Source organism: Zalophus californianus, chromosome 9 (assembly GCF_009762305.2).
Source record: "Zalophus californianus isolate mZalCal1 chromosome 9, mZalCal1.pri.v2, whole genome shotgun sequence".
NCBI lineage: Eukaryota > Metazoa > Chordata > Mammalia > Carnivora > Otariidae > Zalophus > Zalophus californianus.
This window is the reverse complement of record NC_045603.1, coordinates 46,989,027-47,012,712: the sequence shown is the minus strand read 5'-3', so window position 1 is coordinate 47,012,712 and position 23,686 is coordinate 46,989,027. Positions and strand designations below refer to the sequence as shown.

At 39.6% G+C, this 23,686-nt stretch overlaps 2 protein-coding genes across 3 annotated transcripts; one reads left to right on the top strand and one right to left on the bottom strand.

Annotated features, from left to right (window-relative positions):
- Positions 1-239: 239 nt before the first annotated feature.
- On the top strand, positions 240-17,414 carry CCT2 (chaperonin containing TCP1 subunit 2). 2 transcript variants are annotated; one of them, XM_027591812.1, is made up of 16 exons: positions 240-379; positions 1,139-1,213; positions 1,318-1,383; positions 1,996-2,107; positions 2,437-2,513; positions 2,633-2,745; positions 3,724-3,926; positions 5,608-5,708; positions 5,911-6,038; positions 7,900-8,003; positions 11,359-11,478; positions 11,859-11,987; positions 12,186-12,289; positions 12,581-12,680; positions 13,610-13,751; positions 17,125-17,414. In XM_027591812.1, the coding sequence occupies exons 1-16, from the start codon at positions 377-379 to the stop codon at positions 17,153-17,155; spliced, it is 1,608 nt and encodes a 535-aa protein (XP_027447613.1). In that variant the 5' UTR covers positions 240-376; the 3' UTR covers positions 17,156-17,414. The 2 variants fall into 2 exon arrangements, with proteins under 2 accessions (XP_027447613.1, XP_027447614.1); XM_027591813.1 differs by lacking the exon at positions 240-379 and adding an exon at positions 790-928.
- A 3,124-nt stretch (positions 17,415-20,538) lies between these two features.
- LRRC10 (leucine rich repeat containing 10) lies at positions 20,539-22,435 on the bottom strand. The gene has a single exon (XM_027594649.1). The coding sequence runs from the start codon at positions 22,368-22,370 to the stop codon at positions 21,531-21,533; it is 840 nt and encodes a 279-aa protein (XP_027450450.1). The 5' UTR covers positions 22,371-22,435; the 3' UTR covers positions 20,539-21,530.
- Positions 22,436-23,686: the final 1,251 nt, after the last annotated feature.

Here is a 23,686-nt window from a genome sequence, read left to right as displayed (position 1 = left end):
GCTGGAACTCCGTTGCTATGGCAACTCCGCGTGGCGGCGTCCCTTTTGTTCGTGGGGGGTTCTACTTCCACTCGGCCCGGCTCCACCCAATACGCCAGATCCTCCCCTCCCCGGTCCCGAGCGGGTGGTGCCGCAGGGGGCGGAGCGCGAGTCAAAGCCCCGCCCCCCAGCGTGACGCGCTGCTTTTCTGACCGCGGTCTTTCACTCAAAACCGGCACACCCTCCCTTCCCCAGAGGGCGGCGCCAGGCCGGAGCTGCGCGCCCGCCGGGGCTCCGCCCCCTGCAGGAGAGCGTGTGCCGTCATTTCCGGCTGCTCTTCCCTCTGGTACCCGGTGTGAGCTGAGGGATTAGCGTGTGTGCCGAACTCCTCGGAACCATGGTGAGCCTGGCCCCACTGGCCCTGCCCAAACCCTGCCTCGTCCCGCCGCGCCCTCCCGCCCGCTACCCCTTCTGCTCTCCCGTGGCCGGGGGCTCCTCATGTCTGTCCCCGGGGGCCGCAGCACATGGCGCGGGCCTAGGCGTTTGGCTTGCGCCGGGCCCGCCGGCGAAGCCCTCCATACCTAACGGGGAGGTGTGGTCCTCCTTGCCAGCGTTTTGTGCTGACTCTCCATAGTCGCGGAACGCGAGGCCTGGGGGTCAACCCGAGCGAAGAAATTTCTAGTGCCCCGGCGGGTGGGTGCTACAGGCCCCGCCCTCCCTCTCGGGGCGGAGCCTGGGGCAGCCGGGCTGGAAGGGCTGGAGGGTGAAGATGGAGGCGAATCGGCCGCGTTGCCTCGTCCGCCTGGCGGTTGTTGCGCGAGTGGCCTCCACGAGTGGCCTGCAGCCCCTGCCTGCTTTATCCTTAAAGTCATCTTAAGTCTTGCCATATTTAACAGTCATTCTTTTTGGTGTATAATTTTTACTCGTAGAGCACTTGCAGACCCCAAAGGTAAACTCCTTGCTTAAACAGGTTGTATAAGTCCCTCACTCCCCCTAAATAAATGACCGCTCCAATGACGGAGATCGTCATTTGTTTGAAAAAGTAGGCTATGCTGTAAATTAATTTTCTCTTAAATATGTACATGTATTTCTGGTGGAACGCATCTATGTATACGTGTTAATATTGGTGTCCAAACTGATTGTTGATTTTCCTTTTTAGGCGTCCCTTTCCCTCGCACCTGTTAACATCTTCAAGGCTGGAGCTGATGAAGAGAGAGCAGAGACTGCTCGGCTGGTGAGCCTTGTTCTCCCATACTTTTAAAGATCCAGTTATAATTTTAGGAATTTTAAGACTGTAAAATTGATTTTTACTTTCAATCTTTGATTTTTTTACTCCAGTCTTCTTTTATTGGTGCCATCGCTATTGGAGACTTGGTAAAGAGCACGTTAGGACCTAAGGGCATGGTAAGAAAAGCAAGGAATCCTTATGTTTTGATTCTGCTTTAGAGCCATTTTTGGAAATCTAGTTAATAGCTCACTTTTTGGGGGATGCTTTTTAAACTTTGAAAGTTAACTCTTGTATACGTAAGACATGGATATGATCTCCTTCTGAAAAATCAAAACAGTACTCCTACAGCTAAAGTCCTCTGTGACAACCATAGTTCTGTTTGGATGTAAGTTTTCCGGATACTTGTTTTTATGTAGATTTATGTGCATATTATGTATTATGTGTTATATATTTTTTGTTTTATAATAGGTATTTGTATGTACTTTTTCTGTAGGTTGTGTCTTAAAATCTCTTTCAGTGTAGATATTTATATTTTGTATTTATTCATTGTTTTCGCTATTACAGTGCTGAAACAACTTTGTTAATGTCTCCCTGTTCTAGTGTTTTTAGGGGCGGACACCAGGGTTTGCGTATGGAGTGTATGCATTAAAAAAAAAAAAAAAAAAACTGAATGGATACTGCCAAATTGCCATCCAGAGTATTTACACATTAGCAGTAAATGAGAGTACAGATTGACCCATGCATTCTTCAGATGTATTTATATCTTGAATCAAGTATGTTCCTTTTAGGATAAAATTCTGTTAAGCAGTGGACGAGATGCCTCTCTTATGGTAACCAATGATGGTGCAACTATTCTAAAAAACATCGGTGTGGACAATCCAGCAGCTAAAGTTTTAGTTGGTGAGTCTGAAAATGATAAGGTTTCATTAACATTTTGAAACACATTTTTAAATAGGCTTTGTTGACTACTTTCAATTAATTAATGTCCCCTTTTCAATTACTATCATTATTAAAATATAACCTTCTGGAGTGCCACGCAATTATTAATAATAAAACGTTTCAGACTGAGAAGGAAGTTCCAAAGAGTTTGTCAGGTGAGGAAACCTAGATAAGTGAGATTCAGGTTGGTTGTGGGTATGTTTGGAGAATTAGGTAAGCTAACGGAGAAGTAATTTAGAATGCATTTATATCAAATACAAATGAGTTACTAACTAGCTTCTTACTTCTAGATATGTCAAGGGTTCAAGATGATGAAGTTGGCGATGGCACTACTTCTGTTACTGTCTTAGCAGCAGAATTACTAAGGGTAAAAGTATTTGAGCAATTTTAACCTCATTTATTTTTTTTTTTGCTCTTGTATCAGAAGTAGTCAGGTCCTTTCTGTGTGTTTTCTATTTAAGAATGTTTTCCACTATTTATTAATAGGAAGCAGAATCTTTGATTGCAAAAAAGATTCACCCACAGACCATCATTGCGGGTTGGAGAGAAGCCACAAAGGCGGCAAGACAGGCTCTGTTGAATTCAGCAGTTGATCATGGGTTGGTATACCAAAATAATACTGTTTGAAACATTTAACATTCTTTTCAAAATAGGCTCAATGCAGGAAGTCTGGAAAACAGTGAAAAGTATACACAAACATGACCCTATTGCCTCATCCTGCCCCGATAACAAAACAGACCCCCACATTACACTCGAGATGTAGTTTGGGTTTCCAGTTTTTTGCATGTAAAAATCAAGAAAAACAAAACAAATAGAATCATTATGTAATCATTCTAACTTAGTTGATTAAAAAGCATATTTTTGGGTGTCTGTATTTTCTGCAATAGTATAATATTTTTAGTTTTAATTTTCTGCAATAATTTTTTTTTTTTTTAAGATTTTTATTAGAGAGAGCATGGGGGGGGGTGAGAGGGAGAAGCAGACTCCCTGCTGAGCAGGGAGCCCGATGCGGGACTCGATCCCAGGACTCCAGGATCATGACCTGAGCCGAAGGCAGTCGCCCAAACAACTGAGCCACCCAGGCATCCAATTTTCTGCAATAATTTAATAGTAGTGTAATTTATCTATCTGTAGTCGGAGATCTGTTTTGATAAGTTTTAGATTTATAATAGTAGTTGTGACAAACCCAAAAAAATGTTTGAAGAGGGATAATTGCTGGGTCCAAAAGTATATGTATTTTAAGGCCTTTTTATTTACAAGTAATCCTCTAGAAAACCTTCATAAATTTTCACTCTTAATATCTGTATAGCAATACCTGTTTATCCAGGTTCTTGAAGCATTTGGTATTTTGTTGTGTTTCTTTTGGTATTTTGCCAAATGGTGGGGAAAATAGTATCCTTTAATTTTGCATTTCTTGGTTACTGTGAACTTTCTTTTGCTATGGCTTAGAGCCCTGACGGGTGAAATTATCTATTGATAAGTATTTGGATAAATTTTGAGAAGAAAAATAGGATTGATACCTTTGAAGAAGCATTTTAAAAATAGGCATGAGTGTTTTTGGTTTTTTTTTTTTTTAGTTCTGACGAAGTTAAATTCCGTCAAGATTTAATGAACATTGCGGGAACAACATTATCCTCAAAACTTCTTACTCATCACAAAGACCATTTTACTCAGTTAGCTGTAGAAGCTGTTCTCAGACTGAAAGGCTCTGGTAATCTGGAGGCAATTCACGTCATCAAGAAGCTAGGAGGAAGTCTGGCAGATTCCTATTTAGACGAAGGTAGGAATATGTTGAATGTGGGAAAACAAGCTTTGATCAGACGTTGAGGGCTAAATAGTGAATCAGGATTTTAGCTAGTCAGGACTGGTAACACTTTACAAAGGCAGAAAATTTGTATTTAAGAATAGAAATCATTGCAACCATTTTTGTCTTTTTGATCCATTTATTATACTTTGTGCTTCATTTCACACCGTCCCAGCATTTCTTTGATAATCTCTAGGTTTTACTTTATACCTTGAAGTTCTTGCAGTCTCTAATAAAGAGAAATTGTAGTTTTAGTAAAAGTCAGCTATTCTCAAATGGCACTTTTTCCAGGAAGAGTTTGTGTATCATTTAATTGGTGGGTATTAAGGTTATAGTTCTTGGTGTTCTTAAAAAGTAGTAAATAAGTCTTAGCAACTGCTCTTTCCTTAGTAATAATGTATTTTGTTCTTAGAGTATGAATTTTCAAAACATCTTTATATTGTACTTACAAAATGGCTTATGGAGTGGAATGTGTAAACGTTCTGTTATAGAGGAGAAACAGGAACAAGGGTGTGTTTTACCAGTGATTCGTATTCCAGGTTTTGCTGTATGTCATTTCTCTCCATTTTTCTTTAAGGATTTTATTTATTTGAGAGAAAAGAGAGAAGAGAGAGCACAAGTCGGGGGGGGGGGAGGGGCAGAGGGAGAAGGAGAAGCAGACTCCCCCCGCTGAGCAGGGAGCCCAATGCAGGGCTCCATCCCAGGACCCTGGGATTATGACCTGAGCCAGAGGCAGACGCTTAACCGACTCAGCCACCCAGGCGCCCCATTTCTCTCTATTTCAAAGGAGTAACAATTCTAAAAATATTCTTTGTTGATTTTGTATGCAAGCGCTGTGTAGCATTTCTAATAGGGCCTAGTGGTAGGGAAAGATAATGAAAACAAGGATAGCTACCATTCTTGAATGTTCTGTGCAAGCATTCTAATAGGAATTTTACTTAAAATCTCTTTTATTCCTCATGATGTTGAACTAGTGATTGAGAATTAGGTTTATCTGAATAGAGCAGAAAACCCAAGATGATAATGTCTTAAAAAGGTAAAAGTTATACATCTAAAAGAAGCCTGGAGAGAGAGTTCCAAATTACAGGCCCACAGGCTAGAAACTAGCACTGTGGTTAACTCTTGTTTTACAGATGAATAGCTAAGGTTAATTTGTCCAAGGTTGCACACATAGCCGGTAAGCAGCATGAGCATGGTTGGGGTTAGGTTTGTTTGACTCCATTGTACATGGTTTTTTGTTTTTTGTTTTTTTTTTTTCATTTTATCACCAGCCTCAGTTCTTTAAAAAGTTCAGTAATCTCTAGCAATACCTCGTTTTCCTGAATCTTCACAGTTTTTCTCTTGCGTTGGTCTTAAGCTAATGAAAGTGGACTTACTAGCTTTATATTACAATCCACACCTGCATATTTTGTATATATGTGAAACAGAAGTTTCAAAATACTGTGTTTATTCTTAAGGTTTGTGCTGTGTCCTTAGATTTCCACCTGCTAAATTGATTTTATGATCACTTGCTTTAGTGAAATGCTTTATAGGTTCTAGGAACTTGGTGAGTTGGACTTAAATGCATGTTCTTTGAAAAAGTAATTTGATAAAGCAGACATAAAGATTTATCAGTACAGCTTTTGAAGTATTTACTAAAATACTCAATGTGTTGTAGGCTTTCTGTTGGATAAAAAAATTGGAGTAAATCAACCGAAGCGAATTGAAAATGCTAAAATTCTCATTGCAAATACTGGTATGGATACAGACAAGATAAAGGTATGTTAACTACATTTCTTAGAATTCTAATTGTTAGCTGCTTTATAAATTCAGGCTGGGAATCACTTGCACTAAAAAAACCTAGAATACATAATAAATGTATTCAAATATGTAATTTTAGTGTATTTACATAAAAATATTTATGCTGTGCAACTCAGGAGTAATGAAAGTGTTACTACTTTTATGCTTTCCTTTGTCTTAGATATTTGGTTCCAGGGTAAGAGTTGATTCTACAGCAAAGGTTGCCGAAATAGAACATGCCGAAAAGGAAAAAATGAAGGAGAAAGTTGAACGTATTCTTAAGCATGGGATAAATTGCTTTATCAACAGGTCTGTATGTGCTTTTGCTAACAATATTTGTAATAATCTAATGATTTATATCTACAAAGATGTATGCAAATACTTCATATTGAATTAGTGACTTGTTACTTAGGAACTGGTGTTTTTTCCAAATAGAATGTTACAGCAAAGCATATGTATCAACCTTTTGGTGATGTTTTATGTTAATTTACTTGACTAATAAACTTTTTCATATTAACAGTAATAGTTTTCTGATCTGGCAGTTGCATCTTAATTTTGGGCAATCATATACATATATTTGGTGGAGAGCTTCAGTTTTATCTTAAATGATAGGACTTTGAAGTAGCAGAAAGTTAATAGCAAAGGAATAAAGTAAGAATGAAGAAATGAAAAGTAATAGAGTTTTAGGGCTTTAATTTGTATGAAGAAGTATGTGTAAACTTTTCCCACATTTTCTTTCTTAATTTTTAGTATCTAAGGTGTTTATGGATTTTTTTCAAAGGCAATGGAAAATTTTTTTCAGTAAAGCTAGAAAAGGCTCTATAAAAAGTCATGACTATATCCACTCCAGTGGCCTGAGTCAGCATAACATGGAATCAGTGTTCAGGTGGCAGGCACTCTGGGCTCACAGCTTTCTTCCATGGCTCTCTGGCCATCTTCTACCCTGATATTACAGGGTCAGGTATTTAGGATCCAGTGGTAGTGTGTGCCACCTCATAGCAGCGTCTAGAGTGGGCAGTGGAGGAGTCTTAATACTCACCATGTCCCCCTTTGCCCCAGAAGCCCAGGCTAGAGTTTTGGCAAGAAGTCCTCTATTCCCCTCCAGGATGGGGGGCTTGAACCCACTGCTTTGAACTGTTTGCTCATTCCCACCTCAGGGCCTTTGTGTCTAATTTTACCTCTGCTTAGATCTCTTGGATTTTTTTAAATGGTGAAAATACCAAGAGGAACAGCACATTTCTAGCAATGAAATGGCAGTGGTTAACTTTGACAGTTAATATTTGATGAAAAATCAAATATTTGCGGGGAGGGGCAAAGAGAATCCTAAGCAGGCTGCATGCCCAGGGCAGAGCCTGACGTGGGGCTCAATCCTACGAGCGGGAGATCATAACCTGAGCCGAAATCCAGAGTTGGAAACTAAACTGACTGAGCCCACACAGGGGTCCCTTACACCTAATGAAAAAAATTTTTTGGCCTTTTTTTAAGTTCCAAACTTAAACCTGTTCTTCTTACTCCTATTAAAAAATAACATTTCATTTTGGAAAATAAAAAAGTATAAAGAAGGAACAGAATCTGAGGTCTAACGTTCCTGAAATTCATTCTTTCATTAAGTCAACTTGTGTATGTGTGTGGTGTTCAAGTTTCAGTTTTTCACTTAGCTGTGAACACATGCTATAAACTTTTGTATATTGCCTTTTTTTTAACCTAACAATATAAATTTTTACTTAACATTACAGTTTTTATAATTGGTAAATTGTGATGTACACAAACACACTTGTAGTGGACATTGAGGATATTGGCAGGTTTTGCTGTTCTCTAAAAATTTTTATACCTACCTTCATTAAAGATTTCTAATATCTGAATTCATTTTCTTGCTGTAGAGCCTCAGGAGTGGAATTAAAGCATTTGAACATTGATATGGTTTTTGATGCATTTCTGCTACATTGCTTTTCAGAGTTATGGTCCAGTTCATCCTATCAATAGCAATATAAAAAACTTGTTTGCAGTGCTAGCATGGATGCACTAAGTTGTGTAATTTATGAATTCTTGTATATGGTATTTCTAATTTGTATTTCTTTATTGGTAAGGTAAAAATGGTTCCATGTTTTTTAGTCTCATGTATTTTAGGCTTGTGAAATAGCAATTTTTAACATTTTTATTTTATTTATAGGCAGTTAATTTATAATTATCCTGAACAGCTCTTTGGTGCTGCTGGTGTTATGGCGATTGAACACGCAGATTTTGCAGGTGTGGAACGCCTAGCTCTTGTCACAGGTATGGGAAAAAAGGCATTAATTTCTAACACTAATCACTCTTGGATTTATTGAATGTTAGTAAATGTAACTTTTGAGAGTGCAAAGAAATACTCTAAGGGGCTTAGAATATAAATATTCTGAAATCTGATTTACAGTTTTTTGACATCCTTATATACCGAATTATATGCCATGTTTGCCATAGGTTATAGATGTTTTGTTTTGTTTTGTTAGAGATTTTATTTATTTATTTGATAGCTAGAGCAGGAACACAAGCAGGGGGGGTGGGGGAGGGAGAAGCAGGCTTCCCACCAAGCAGGGAGCCGAGTGCGGGGCTTGATCCCAGGACCCTGGGATCATGACCTGAGCCGAAGGCAGACGAAGGCAGACGCTCAAGGACTGAGCCACCTAGGAGCCCCATCTTTGTTATATTGTTTTAAAGATACTAGATCTTTTCTCACAAACCCACAGAACCGGTGATCTACCCCTCCTCTAGAGAAACTAAAGCTTAAAAAAAGACTGAGTTTTATCAAGAACTAATGATGTAATGTATGGTGATTAACATAACAAAAAAATTTAAAAAAAGACTGAGTTTTATCTAGTTTATTCATTGTTTACTTCTAGTGCTGAGTAGTCAATCGCTTTGCGTCCTTTCGCTTTGCGTCCTTTGTGATAGTTACAATAGTAACTTTTAGTGAACATTTAACTATATGTCAGAGAGTGGGTCAAGTGCTTTTAAACATTGTGTTTGTTAATTTTTTTAAATTTGTGGAGGTAATGGGTCACCTGGGTGGCTCAGTTGGTTAAGCGTCTGCCTTCGGCTCAGGTCATGATCCCAGGGTCCTGGGATCGAGCCCTCCATCGGGCTCCCTGCTCTGCGGGAAGCCTGCTTCTTCTCCCTTTGCCTGTCACTCCTCCTTGTGTGCTTGCGCCCCGCCCCCACTATCAAATAAATTTATCTTTTTAAAAAAATTGTGGAAGTAATGTTGAAATAAGTGTGAAACAATCCAGCAATGAATAATGAAAAGTTAGTATACTATAATACCCCTCAACAGAGGTATGAGTTTCATAATCCCAGTTGTGTGGAATAGAAATGTTTATAAGTAAGATAATGTCTCCGTCAAAATGACATAGCGTTGCAACTTGTTGACTTTGTTGTAGCAATAGTTTTTTTTTTCCTCGTAATAGTTTTTAAAGTAACTGTTAATTAAGTAGCCGTTGAAAAACTAAGTTTTGCAGCCCTTACTCTTAATTTTCAGGCCCTTGAAAATGAATGAATGGGTTGGAAAGTTGGTTTGAGATCTTGAAATGAGAATTACGGAGAGGGGTTCGAGATACAAAGCCACTAGGAATGTTGAATTCAGTTTTCAAGTGCCATGAGTATTAAAAATAAAAGTGTACTAATTATTGTAAGGGTAGAATTGGTTTCATCTTAGAATAACTTCTTAATCCATTTTTAATATTTTGAGAAGCATGGTCTTCTGACCTAAAAAGAGAGATTTTTCTTTCATTAATTACTTTGACGTGGGTTTACTTGCTTTAATTAAAGTTCTTTAAGAGCCATACATACTTGATGCTTAAGGTGATAAAATTTATGGTGTAATTCCTCCTTTAAGGCAATAAAATTAAAGATAATGACATAAGAAATAAATGTGAATGATAGCACATTCATGGGATAAGTTGATATCTTAAGAACTTGATACATGAAATTGCCACATATACTCAGAAGAATATTGATTGCACCATGCACAACCCACGGCAAAGTTGGCCCTGTTGTGCCTCCCATCCTTAGCTTATGTGGTGTCAGGATGCGTGAAGTTGGTACTTGTAAATGTCTATAGAAATATTTTGTCAGCAAATGTAGGTAAGTGAGTGAATTTAGGATAAACGAAATTCTCGTAAGCCGAGTTAGTCTCATTTTGGGGGTATGGGGTGTCCCAAATATCTGTTGTGTCTCACACCTAGAACACACAGCAGTCTCAGGCTCAGGCCAATCAAAAGTCAAAAAGTTAGCTAAACAGATAATCATAAATGAGTAGAGTTGGAAAGACCAGAGTTCTTTCTAATAGATTTTTTTGTAAAATAAAGTATCAATTATTCAGACTTAACAGTAAGGAGTAGGAAAAGAGGGGTTGGTTGATGATGGTGGAGGGAATCTACTTTATTAAAAGAGAGTAAAGAACTAGAGAAAAGGATTTTAAAATAGAAACCGAAGTTTTACAATTAACCAGGGAAGGAGGGCGCCTGGGTGGCTCAATTGGTTAAGCGACTGCCTTCGGCTCAGGTCATGATCCTGGAGTCCCGGGATCGAGTCCCACATCCGGGCTTCCTGCTCAGCAGGGAGTCTGCTTCTCCCTCTGACCCTCTTTCCTCTTGTGCTTTCTATCTCTCATTCTCTCTCTCTCTCAAATAAATAAATAAAATCTTTAAAAAAAAAAAAAAAAAGGAACCAGGGAAGGAAATGGCTGAATCTTTCAGCTTACACCATGGGAGATGTAGGGAAAATAGGAATAGGAATAAGATATAAAAATAAACTTGCTTTTTGTTTTAAACTATTTTATTTATTTGTTTGAGAGAGTGCATCGGAGGGGAGCAGCAGAGGGGGAGGGAGAGGGACAAGCCGACTCCACGCTGAGTGCGAGCCTGCACCACTGGATCTCACGACCCTGAGATATGAGCCAAAACCAAGAGTTGGATGCTTAACCAACTAAGCCACCCAGGCGCCCCAAAATAATTTACTTTTTTGATATCTCATTCAGTTTGCTCTGGGAAATTCTCAGTATACATTTCCCCTTTTTCTGGGCCTTATAGGGGCATTCTGAGATTTCAGTTATCATGATGATTAGCAGGTATCAGGTGTCCTGTAAGCAGTTTCTAATGTCATCTGTAAACATAACAGAACTAGTCAAATACTTTCATGTTTTGGGAAGTTGGATCATAAGGCTACTGGTCTTGTAGACTAGATTCAAAAAGAGAATCGGAGTTTAAATTCAGACTTAAAAGTAAATGGTAAAGTCCCAGTTTAACCTTCAGGGAAAAAAAAATAACCTTTGGGAAATAGTATTATACAGGGTGCACATTAAAGACAGACTACGTGGATTTGAATCCCAGCTTCACCGTATTATTTGCTTGAGCTATGTAACTTTGGAAGAAACTTTTAAGTATCTCTTTACTTCAGTTTTATTAGTTTTATATCAGATAATAACAGAGCATCTCTCATGAAGGTTATTGTAAAGATTAGTTTATATGAAGTGCTTCAAAGAGGGCTTGGCCTATAAGTAAGCAGTCAACTTAAAAAATGTCTGTTCATTAGTTCTTGTTAGGAAACAAATTTTAAACATCATGTGCATTTAATTAACATATGTTTATGTTCATAGGTGGTGAAATTGCTTCTACCTTTGACCACCCAGAACTAGTGAAGCTCGGAAGTTGCAAGCTAATTGAGGAAGTCATGATTGGAGAAGATAAACTCATCCACTTTTCTGGGGTGGCCCTTGGTGAGTGATTATGTAGATCCTGATTTAGGTTCCTAAATCTTTGATAGGCTCTGTTGAAGTTAAAAGAAATACTCTGTTTATTAGAGTATGATGTGTCTTAATTAGTGAGAAGCATAGGATGCATGTTTATTTCAGTCTCTTTTGAGTTTAAACTCACGTTAACCTTGCTGATGTGAACAGTATGTATTCAACATGATTGTTTCTTCGATAACTTAGAACTATTGTGAACATGAATAATTATCAAAAAGAACGTTAACAGCAGAGGACATGTTAGCTTTTAAAACCAAATAATAATCATAACCACTATCTACATAAATAATAGAAGGCAAACTCTTACTTTTTGTATTCACTGACCTAAGAATATTATTTTTTAACTTTAGGTGAAGCTTGTACCATTGTTCTTCGTGGTGCCACTCAACAAATTTTAGATGAAGCAGAAAGATCTTTGCATGATGCTCTTTGTGTTCTTGCCCAAACTGTGAAGGATTCTAGAACAGTTTATGGAGGAGGTAAGTGTTTTAAAAATATTAAACATGTTTTATTAAAGTATAGTAATGGTTTGGCCTTAATGATTTCTAGAAAGTTTGTATATAATGCGTTTGCACTTAATTTTAAAATGCTTGATGTGTCTTAAGGGAAATCAGTAAGTCAGTGTGTTGGAGATAACTAAACGTTGTATTTTATTGGAATTTCATTTTCACCTGCAGGTTGTTCTGAGATGCTGATGGCTCATGCTGTGACACAGCTTGCCAGTAGAACACCAGGCAAAGAAGCTGTTGCAATGGAGTCTTATGCTAAAGCCCTGAGAATGGTAAGTTGATAAAGACATCTGAACTTACACATTTTGTGAGTATTGCTGGTTTTTTAAACGAATACATTTTTCTCTCTTGGACACGTTTGCTAATTTTTGGCTTTTAAGATAAAGAACTGGTTCACACCACTTAAATTTGATTCTGGAGCTTATCTTTTTTTTGAGCAGTAATTGAAAGGAACAATTTTAATTGTTTCTAAATGTATAATTTTAAAAAAGCTGTCCTAGTTAGGACTAAGTCAACTTTCTTATTGTAGAATAGTTAAACCATTTGTTTTTTTCACTTTATAGTTGCCAACTATCATAGCTGATAATGCAGGCTATGACAGTGCGGATCTGGTGGCACAGCTCCGAGCTGCCCATAGTGAAGGCAGTACAACTGCTGGACTGGGTAAGAAAACGACTGTAGTAATTAAGAGTAACTCTTTACCAAATTCTTTTTTTAAGATGAATTCTTAGGATAACCATAGAGAAGATTTCTGTGGCGCTTGCCTCTGCAGCCATTATATGTCCTAGGAGAATGTTTAACTTCATTCTCAACACTGTCAGAACTGTTCTTCCATAAGGGGTATAAAACTAGTTAGAAGACTTGTAATTAGTTTATTATGTGTTGACTGTAGGATTTAAATATATAAATAGTAGTAATATCCTGAAATAAGTATAAACCTTATTAAATTTCTTATAATAAATATTAAATCCTACTCTCACAGGAAACTTACTCTGAGGCATTCTTGAGTGCAGGTCTTTACATAGATAAAAGTGGCCAAAAGGGCAAATTTAATTCACATTGAAAGATTTCCCAATGAACTGTCCAAGACATTACAGGAATAGTCATAAAGGGTAGATAATCCTGTTACTGGAGAAGAGAGAGCTAATGAATAATGATCTGTCAGGTGAAGTATGATTCTCACAAGAGGAAAAGTAGATGACTTTTGAATTCTTTCAGTTCTTAATCCATGGTGTGATTAGTGATAAGCACATTTTCCGCAGTAATTTTACATATATATATATGTACACGTATATAGACACGCATTTACATATGTAATAAAGATAGGTGATTGAGTGGTCTGTGTAAATTTTCCATTACCTGAGCTAATTGTCCTTCATTAGTACAGATGATCAGTAGTTGACCTTTTAATTTTCTTAAAAGGCTTTCCTTGAGTATTAGACTGATGAGAATGCTCTAACTAAATTGAGTAGTTGAGTCTTGTAATCTCATTTTTTATAACAGGATTTATAACTTTGTTGTAAGTCATTAGAGATATTTTGATAATTTAGTTAAAACTATTGTTGCTTATTTAGTAAATACTCTCTTTTTAGATATGAAGGAAGGTACCATTGGAGATATGGCAGTACTGGGTATAACAGAAAGTTTCCAAGTAAAGCGACAAGTTCTTTTGAGTGCAGCTGAAGCAGCAGAGGTGATTCTTCGTGTGGACAACATTATCAAAGCAGCACCAAGGTATCGTAGCACTTAAACAGTTTTTAGGAAGCAACAAATAGATAAATGTGTATTTGGTCATTGTAGTTGATAGAAAAAGGCATTTCTGCCTAGCTAAAAAGTATTATGCACATTATTTAAAATATGTAGTCACAACTCTTTAAATCAGAAAAGCTTAGAGGGAGAGAGGTATGGGTGACACAGGGGAGCTCTCAGGATTGAAAGGTCCATGAAGAACCAGATTATATGGGGGCGAGGGCTGTAGTGTTAAGAACGAATGTCTTTTCACCAGGCTGAGTTTGCTCCAGTCATTTTCTGTCCTGTACAGTTTTTCATATAGATTATCTTAAGCTCATAATGTGCAGAGTTCCTTACGTGTTCCTATTTCAGCAGTTTTTGTTTTGTTTTGTTTGTTTTAAAGATTTATATGTTTTAGAGAGCGCAAGTGCAGGGAGGGGCAGGGGAGAGGGAAAGAGAAACTCTAGCAGACTCCTGGCTGAGCTCGGAGTCCTTTGTGGGGCCTGATCTCACAACCCTGAGATCATGACCTGAGCTGAAACCAGGAGTCAGATGCTTATCCAGCTGTGCCACCCAGGGGCCCCTCATTAGTTTTTCTAAGATGTCAAATTCTTACAGAAACTCATTCACACAAAAAATAGTTAAGCAGCCAGAAAATCTTAACTTTTGAAGATTCAGTTAATAATTTTAATTGTTCTTAGTAGTAGTTGCTAAAACGTTAATTTTGCCTGTTACGGTGGTGGTTCAGGTAGATGGGAGACGATGATTGCTTGCACCAGGAGACAGAGGGAAGGGTGGTGAGAAGGGGTTGGTAAAAGGTTTTGAAGGTAGAGCCAGCAGAATTTGATGATGGTTTGGATATAAGGTGTGAGAGGAAAGGGAATGAAGGATAAGCTGAGGTTTCTGTTGGGATAACTGAGTTTTTCTTATCTCAGATGCAGAAGACTTTGGATAAGGACGGTGGGGTGGTCAAGCTTTGGCATTTGAGCTTTCCATTGAGGAAGCAGTTGGGTAATTGAAGCTGAAGTAGAGAAGCTTGAGCTGTAATTGTAAGTTTAGGAGTTGTCAGCCTGCATGTGGTATTTAAAGCCATGAGACCAGTTGTGTCCCCAAGAGAGGGAATGTAGCTTAAAGGAAGGAAGGGGTTTTAGGCACTGGTCACTTGAGAATTCCAGTAATAAGTTTGGAAAGATTCAGAGCAACTGGCAGAGGACACTAAAAAGGAACATGAAGTATAGGTAAAGGATAATTATTAACTGGGTGGTGGATACATGGGGATTCTTTATATTAATCTCTGCTTTTCTGTACATTTGAAATTTTCCATAATACAAAATTTTGAAGGTTGGGGCCTGGGTGCCACTGAGGTAGGAGGAAAACTAGGGATGGGGTTTTCCTCAGAAGCTAAACGAAGAAAGTGTTTAGGGATGGGGAATGATCAACTGCCACAGTGATAAAATACATTGGTCCAGTAAGATAAAAACTGAAAATTGACCTTAAAGATTAGATTTAGCAACAGAGGCCGTTGGTATTCTTGACAAGCAGTTTTGTGGAGTAGAGGGGACAGAAATCTGAAGTAGGTTTGACAGAGCCAGGAAAGGAAGACTCGGCGGAAGTGTATATAGACTGCTTTCTCAGGGAATCTCTTGTGAATGGAAGCGGGGAAGTGGGATGGGAGCTAGAGGACCTGGGTCTCTACTGTGAACAGTCAGTGCTGTACGTGGGAGTGATCTGCTAGCGGGGTGATGGATGCAGTAGAGGGAGCAGCCCACTGAGTAGCTGTTAGGAGGAATGAGAGAACGAGAGAAGGGCTTGGTTTTAGATGGAGCACGGGGACCACAGGGAGTTCGTCCCTGGGAACAGGAGGGAAGGAGGAGCACTGTCAGGAGATTGCACCTCAAGTGGACTCTGTTATGAGGAATCTCTTTGTGTGGAACCCTGTTGCACCCCTTCAGCGGCTTGCTTCCGTAAATGGCAGCTGTCATCCTCTTATTATTGGAAGAAGGAAAGAGGAGAAAATAGTGATTTGGATGTGGAGAGAAAAGGGGAGTGGTATTTAAATCTGTGGTGTAGTGGAAGGGGGACTGGGCTGAAAAATCTGAAGATTCTCTTTCTCTGGTACTGGTTAGGGTAGGGTAATGAGGAATGGTCCTATTTTGGAATGGAGCCTTGGTGAGGGAAGGAGGAGTTGAGAGAAAGTTTCTTGGAAGCTGTGCCAGCAAAGATGGTTGAGTGTGGTTCTGTTTTCTCCTGTCTTTTTAAGCAGAATGATAGCAAAAGGAAACAGGTCTGTAAAGTTTTCTGGCTTGACGGCAAGGTCACATAACTGCACCCACCCTCAGAAATCTTTGCAGTGACTTCGCACCCTCAACCACATTTGAAATACACTAAAATACCTCATTTGATCTGATACCACTGTTTTAGTGGTTTAAGTGTCTATTAAATTTAGTAGACATACTCAGTAATTTGTAGTAAAGAAACATGAGTAATTATTTGTGTTTATCTCAACCTTGGGATTTTTTTTATACTTAATCTCCAGGGGACTCGTTTTCCAGATTAGTTGCCCCATGACACCTGCTGGAGAAATTTTTCTGTATTGATATCTTTCAGCATTCTTAATCATACTCCCATAAGCTTCCAGGGTTGGAAGATCTTTCTTTATATTTTTTATATTGCCCCAGTATGCTGTACTCTTTGGCTCTGTTTTTATACTTTTTCTGCTTCTCTAGAATGATTGCTCTACTCTAGAAGCAGTGCTTACATAGGCATTAAGTAAAAAAATTCTCTAGTGCCCTGCCCTGCCTCCTTCTTGAGAGAGTCATTATTTTCTCACCAGAGAATAAAAGTTTAACATCTAAGATGTATTGAAAGGCACTGTTTACATACTTCGGTGAGTTACCTGACCCTATCACTAGCCTATCTGCTGGCATTCATTTTCATTATTTAGAATAATGATCCAGAGATTTTCATCTAGAGGCCCCAAAGCCTTATCATTTTACAAATTCTGGTTACGAGTAAACTGTCTTTGTCTTTGATTTAGTAAAATGCCCTCACACATTAGTTGAAAACCTGAATTAACCTTTTTTTGGAGAATATGTTATTTGTTAAATAGGTTGTTTGGATGAGAAGTTGAGAATTGCTAAATACCTATGGGTCTTCACATTCCACAGATTTTGTACTGTCTTCTTACTAATACAATAATAATGAGGGATGTTAGTAATGAGGTAGAAACATCCTTGTTATAAGGAATTGGTTATAATGGTTTTGATAAAATTAGGATTTCAGCTGTGTTTGTATTTAATATAAACCCTTGGTTATAGTCACGCTTTTCAATTTTACAATTGCGTTTTCTTAAGTGTTTGTTTTGTAATACTTGCAGGAAACGTGTCCCCGATCACCACCCCTGCTAAACATTCCCATGTGCTGTTGAGCTCTGGACCAGTTAGTTCATAGCAAAGTTGTGTTTGAAAGACTTCGACCTTTTAAAGAAGACTGTGGAATCGAGAAGTTTATCTGTGGCTCTTATATCCTTAAGTTTGGACATTTAACTGACCTTCTATTTTAACATGGGTCTAATTTATTTGCTGTTTCATTATCCATAAAATTTAGTTGATTTAAAAGTTCATTTCTCATACTGCATCAAAATAAAAATTTGAACAATTAATTGTTCTTATCTGTCTTAGTGGTGGTTTGTACTTTTTTTTATTTAATGGGAGCAAATGATTATACTCTCAGTATGGAGTTGTTCGGCTTAACTGATGATTGACCGTACACATTTATGAAATAATGATCTTGTCAAGTCCAAGTCAGATGTGATAAACATAAACATAGGTTAATCTCTTGGTTTGTAATCATATGTAACCTTTATTAGCTGTTTAATTTTATTTAGTGAAAGTATCTTAAAAGTTTAGTACTCAGTTTAATTTTGTGTTGTCTAAGTACTGTCTCTTACATAGGGCAAAATGATCGTGGTTTCTGTTACTTCAAGTTTGAAAGAGTCCTGTTTTAAAAGTCATTTGTTACAAGTTGTTTCTCAAGCACCTTTGATGCTTTAATGGGTAATATCTTAAAAAAAGATGGATGTGGTGAGATTTAGGCATTGTTGATTGTTGATCAGTCAGGATTTTTTGTTTTTGGCAAATGGATTCTAGAAAGAGTGGGAATAGGGATAGGTATGTACTGAGTTAATGGTTTAAAGGTGACTTTAGATGTGGAGGTTATTAATGCCTCAATGTATGGCAGAAGTGAAAGTCTAGCTAGCAGTAGGTTGAGTTTTTACAGGGTATCTCTGCTACCTTAATGGAGAGACATTTTATTCCCATAGAGGAGCAAAAGGGTTTTCAAAGAAATGCTGATAAAACAACCTGTTTTATTGTGTTTGTTTTTCTAAAGTAGGCTCCACGTGGGGCTTGAACCCATGACCCTGAGATCGAGCCACATGCTGTACCGACTGAGCTGGCCAAGCGCCCCCAGTCTGTTTTGGTTTTGTCTAAAAAGTTTGTCTAAACATTTTAATACTACTTTTGTAGAAGCTATTAAAACTGGGAAAACTTGTGTTTTTTTTGTGATCCTAGTGTATGTCCTCCAACATTCACATAAAGGAGAAGCTTTTCCTGAGATTATCAAAGAGAATTGTACTGATTTTTTTTTAAGTACTTTATCACATCGTAACATCTGTTTTCATCTCCATACCTCGGGTGGAACAGGTGAGCATATCATGACCAAGAAAACCTACAGAGGTTTCAGTAGAAGTGGGTTTAAACATCTGAGAGTGCTAGATAGCCTGGAGTAAGATCTTAAAAGGATACTTGGGCATGTTTTCTCCAGAGGTCTTAAAAAGAATACACCTGTTAAGTATTAATCTAAAAAGAGGTAGAAACATGGGAGCTTCATTGTTATATCCAAAAATACACCCATGCCTCTTTTCCTCTTTGAATTCATATCCTTTGAAGACCTTACATTGTTGTCATAGACCTAGACTAGCTCAGGTTCACAAATTTTAATGTCTTTTCAGTCAGAACTTAAACACCAACCTAGGCCCTGCTATTCCTATAACAGTTTTAGGATGGAGTTTCTTATAACTCAGAAACAGTAAATACGTAAGCAGTGAGTTTTTCACAAAACTTTTGTGACATGGAAATAGAGATTTGGAATGTATGTTAATAGTAAGGACATGAAAAATTGTCTTAAGTGCTTAGGATTTTTAAATCTATTCTAAGTAGCCTTCAGTTTTTCTTTGAAGGGTAATATGTGTACTCTTTATTCTCCTTTTACTGTCTTCAAGCCAGGATCCATTCTTTGCCTGCTTGGAGGCCATGGGCCCACCCACTTTCCTTGCTGACTGCCTCACCACTTCCTGTGGTTTAACTCAGGAGGCACTGGCAAGATATGGGGTTAGGGAATTGATATTTTCTTCCGGCTTTTGCTCTTTGTCTCTGGAAATGGCTGCATCCCTGTGAGACCTATCAACTACAGTTTCACTGGTAGCCCCTTTCTTCATGCCTTTTAGCTCTTTCTAGATTAGGGTAACATTGCTGTTCACTGTTCATCTAGCCTCATGGGTGGTGACTTCTCCTAACACTCCTATCTGGCTGTCTCAATACTATCTTGATCCCCCACACCCCCAATATTGTCTAGTAATAGGCCCTTAGGATTGGCTCTCCTTCTGCCCCTCCCACCCCATGTGTGCACTCACGTACTCTTAAAAAAGATTTTGCTCTGATGCATAACATTTTGGGTTTCAGGGCTTTTAAAATTATGAGTAAAAAGTTATATTTGGTGCTTCATTTTCCCCTTTTAACTTTCTAATTATGCCAGAATTTCAAGAAAACATCGGAGGGTTACAGAAATGTTAATATGCATTTACATGCTTTATAAAATTGATTGAAATCCTGTAGTGAAAACATTTTTGGGTAGCAGGAGCAGTGGTGAACCCTTAACCATATTGTTTGAGAAATGTTTGTTGTATGTTATTTTAGAAGAAAACCACTGGACTAAGTGCCAAATGTTTATAATTTGACATTTGATTCAGACCAGTTAGCTCTTTAGACGAGAACTCTGTACAGGTCAGTTGGCATCACTCTGTTTTATGGCTGTAGCCTACAGGGGTGGAAAAGGTGGGCCCATTAATCTTAGGAGGAGGAAGACAGGGTCAAAAGAAATCAGAGCCATCTATAAGGCTGGCTGTAGACACAGTTCAGAAGGCAGTTCTGTTGGCATAACGTTTCTAGCATCTACTGAGTATATAGTTTTCGTTTTAGTCAGACATGAGAAAATAAACTGTAGATCTAGTTGCCTAGTGGAAATCTGGACTGGTTACTAAAGGAGTTAAATATTTGACAGCCTATTATATTGAATGATTAAAGGGGATCTCTTGGCAGTCTAATCGGTTGCAAATATTCTACAGACTGGGAGGTAGCAATAGGAAGAGATTGTGATATGAAACGTTTTCTTCCTCTGGTTTAGCAAGAAATATTTATAGTAGGAAAACACTTGAAAATAGTCTGTGCAGTGTCATTTTAGAACCAAACATTGCTGGGTAAAGTTGCTTTTATGGCAAAAGTAACTTTTCAAAAGCTAAACACAAAGTTTTAGTAAAGAGGACACTTTTTGTGTCCATGCTGGAAGGGTTCAAAAACATAAAGGACTATATTATATTAAATCACCCACTGACAGCAGTATCTTTGAGGTTGATGTATTTATGTGTAGAAGAAAAGGTCACAATTTACATTTTTAAAAACGGCCAAAATATCTAAGTTATACACTGACCATCAAAAGACCCTGTCTACAAAAATCAACAGAAATCAGAGCAAAGGCTGAGAAGCTGCGGCTAGAGGCAGAAGCGTCCTATGTATACCACAACCTGCAACTCAGATTTCCAGATGCTTGGTTCAAATAAACATTTTTCACCTACTGCCTTTATTCTAATAACGGCTCTGGAAATGTTTCCCTCAATGGAAAGGGATTCAGTTCAGCTCTGCTTTGTTAATGTGAATAAACAGGGACTCTGCAGAGGCAGACAGGATTACAACTGGGCTTGATTTTAATAAGACCACATTGCCAACAAGGGGTTCTACTTTCTAGATGACTTCTAGCATTGTGGTAACAGGAAGCAGTTGAGAGCAGATCTTGGGTCATACCCTCTAGGGAAAACCAGCTAAGTCAGCATGAACCTCTAAGTGTAAAGTGGCAGCCGGACTCCACCAGGAGGCATTTTCCATCGGGTCTTCTCACAGCATGCACTGAGCTGGAGGGAAGAAGCTTCATCTTGAGCCTTTGCAACAGCACAGAGTTGTGTTGTGAGTCTGACTGAGGAGGTAAAAATGTCTTTTATAAGCAGCCCGAATTAATAGTATTTTCATATCACTTATGGTCATTCATAGTAACACAATATATCCTGCAAAGGGCTGGAGCCAGGCGAATTCTTTAGTAAATACCCTAATTGAGGCGTTCATGAGCATCTTGACCAGCCACTTCTGGAGAGTGGAGAAGGACAAAATGTCCCGGCCCTTCTTACTCTTCAGTGTTTCAAAATAGCTGTTTGGAGAAGCTGATTTTCTTGCAAAGAAGTCCTCATGCTACCCAGAGCACACAGCTTCGCTTTGGGAGAGATGTTGGCCAGAAATTTTTTCTTCTTGGTGTGGTTGAGGCATTTCTTCTCACTTGATCAGCCCCCACTGGCAGAGGCACCCCACATATCCCAGAGCAATCCTTTGCACTCTAAAGGAGAGGTGTCCAGAAGACACTGGGGTTGTGTCCTTGGCCTTGACTGACAGCTGAAGCTTTTCAGGAGTTGGGAGGAAGAAGTAGAGAAGGCAGAGCAGGTGCCTCTCCATCCTGGCTTTCCTCCTGGGTCAAGGCATAGCGTCTGGCTTTCCTGGGGTCGGGCTCTGGCGTCTCCTCTGCCCATCTTCCCACACGGCGCACACCTTTGGCCACCTTGGGTGCATTCCTGCAAGGATTATGGTCATAGATGACCAGCTTCAGACTTGACAGGTGGGCCAGGCTGGGGAAGTAACGGATGCTGTTCCTGTCCACATCGATCACCTCCAGGAAGGGCATGTGCAGCAGCACAGCAGGGAAGTCAGTCAGCAGGTTGCCTGAGAGCCAGATGGTCCGCAGCTCCTGGAGGCGCTGGAGCTGGCCTGGCAGGAGACGCAGGGCGTTGGAGCCGGCGTGCAGCGTCTTAAGGAGCCTCAGCTCACAGACCACATCTGGCAGCTGGGTGAGGCAGTTGGCCTCCACCCACAGGGTCCGGAGATTCTGGAGCAGGCTCAGCTCACTGGGGAGGTCGCAAAGTTTGTTGTTACCCAGGTAGAGGATGCAGAGCTGTTTCAAAGTACACACCACCTGAGGCAGAGCCTTGAAGTTGTTGAAATCCAGGGCCAAGATCTGCAGATTCTGGAGCTGCTCCAGCTCAGGAGGCAGGCTGTTGAGGCGGTTGTCACTCAGGTAGAGCTTGACCAGCTCCTGGAAGGAGCACACGTGCGCGGGGAAGCGGTGGAGCCGCTTCCCACTCAGGTCCACCATCTTGTCCGTTGGCATCTCCCGGAGGTCTCTGACTACGTAGCTCTGGCAGCAGTCGGTGGGGACGAAGGCCACCAGGGCCCTGATGGCGTTCCCCATGCCGAGGCCGGAGGCACAGTGAGTCCCGGCCCACTGACTCGCCGATGGAGCGCCCCGGGGGCGGGGGCTGCTGCGGACTGCCCGGAGGCCCATTCTCCTCTCCCGTCATAACCTGGGATCGGCCTGACAAAAGCCAGTCACTTCGACAGAGAAAAGTGCTCACGATAGCCACTTGAGTGTCGGGTGACAGGGTCTGGGAGGCCAGGTCTGATTCACAGACTTGCTTTCAGTCACCTAAGCTCCGGTTGCCTTTATCTACATTTTTTGTTTGTTTGTTTCAAGCTGAAAATAGCTTCACTGTTTTTTCTAATGATAAAACATTCAGACCTTATATAAATGTGTAACAGAAGAAAATAGTCCTCTTACCAGGGATAAATACTGTAAACATTTTAATGTATGTCCTCTAGCCTTTTTGCCACAAGTAACCAATTTATTTTTAAAAATTTACTTAACACTGTTTAGTAGGAGTCTTTTGTCATAACCTATGCACATAGTTTTGTGTTTGCATAACCACCTGTATTCCATTACATGGAGGCATCGTAAGTGCATACAGGTCTGTAATGTCGGGCACCTACCTGGCTTACAATCATCCTCATACTTGCAGTGTGAGCAGTCATCCACTAATTTCCCTAGGACAGTTCCTTTAGATGTGTTCTTGGGTCAAAGATATGCATCTTTTTAAAGGCTTTTCCTTGATAGTGTTCCTCCCTACCCCCACCGCATCTGAACCAGTGTACCTATCCTTCTAATAGTTTTCCATAGTTTACAATTTGCCTTTGACAAAAGACAAGTAGAAAAGCAGGAAAGAAGAGGAAAGCCGGCCTCCTGAAGCTTAAATAAATGAGGATGCGTCTGTGGCAGCGAACAGTTAATTGCCAACCTAAGGTTTGTGCTTTTCCTCCACAGTGTCCAGTCGTAGGAAGCAGCTATCCAGCCAGGACAGGGCCTACTACTGGGCTCGGGCAGAGAGTCTAATTCTGGCTAGTGGAATGTGGGCAGAAGTGATACGTGTCTCTTCTAGGCCTGGCTCATATAAAACCTTGCCTTCCTGCACACTCTTTTTCCCCATCTGCTTGCTGGATATCAACACCAAGGGTGACCTTAGAAGCCACCGTGTAGAAGTCACATGTTGAAGTTGGCAGGGCCTTGGTTATCCTGGATCCCTGAATAAGTGCTAGGATCAGAACACTTCCCTGCCTCCCTACACACACATTCCCTACCACCAGTTGGATTTAGATAAATGAGAAATAAACCTCACTTTTGTTAAGCCATCCAGATCAGGGAGTGTATCTATTACATTATCTTAGTGAATAGAG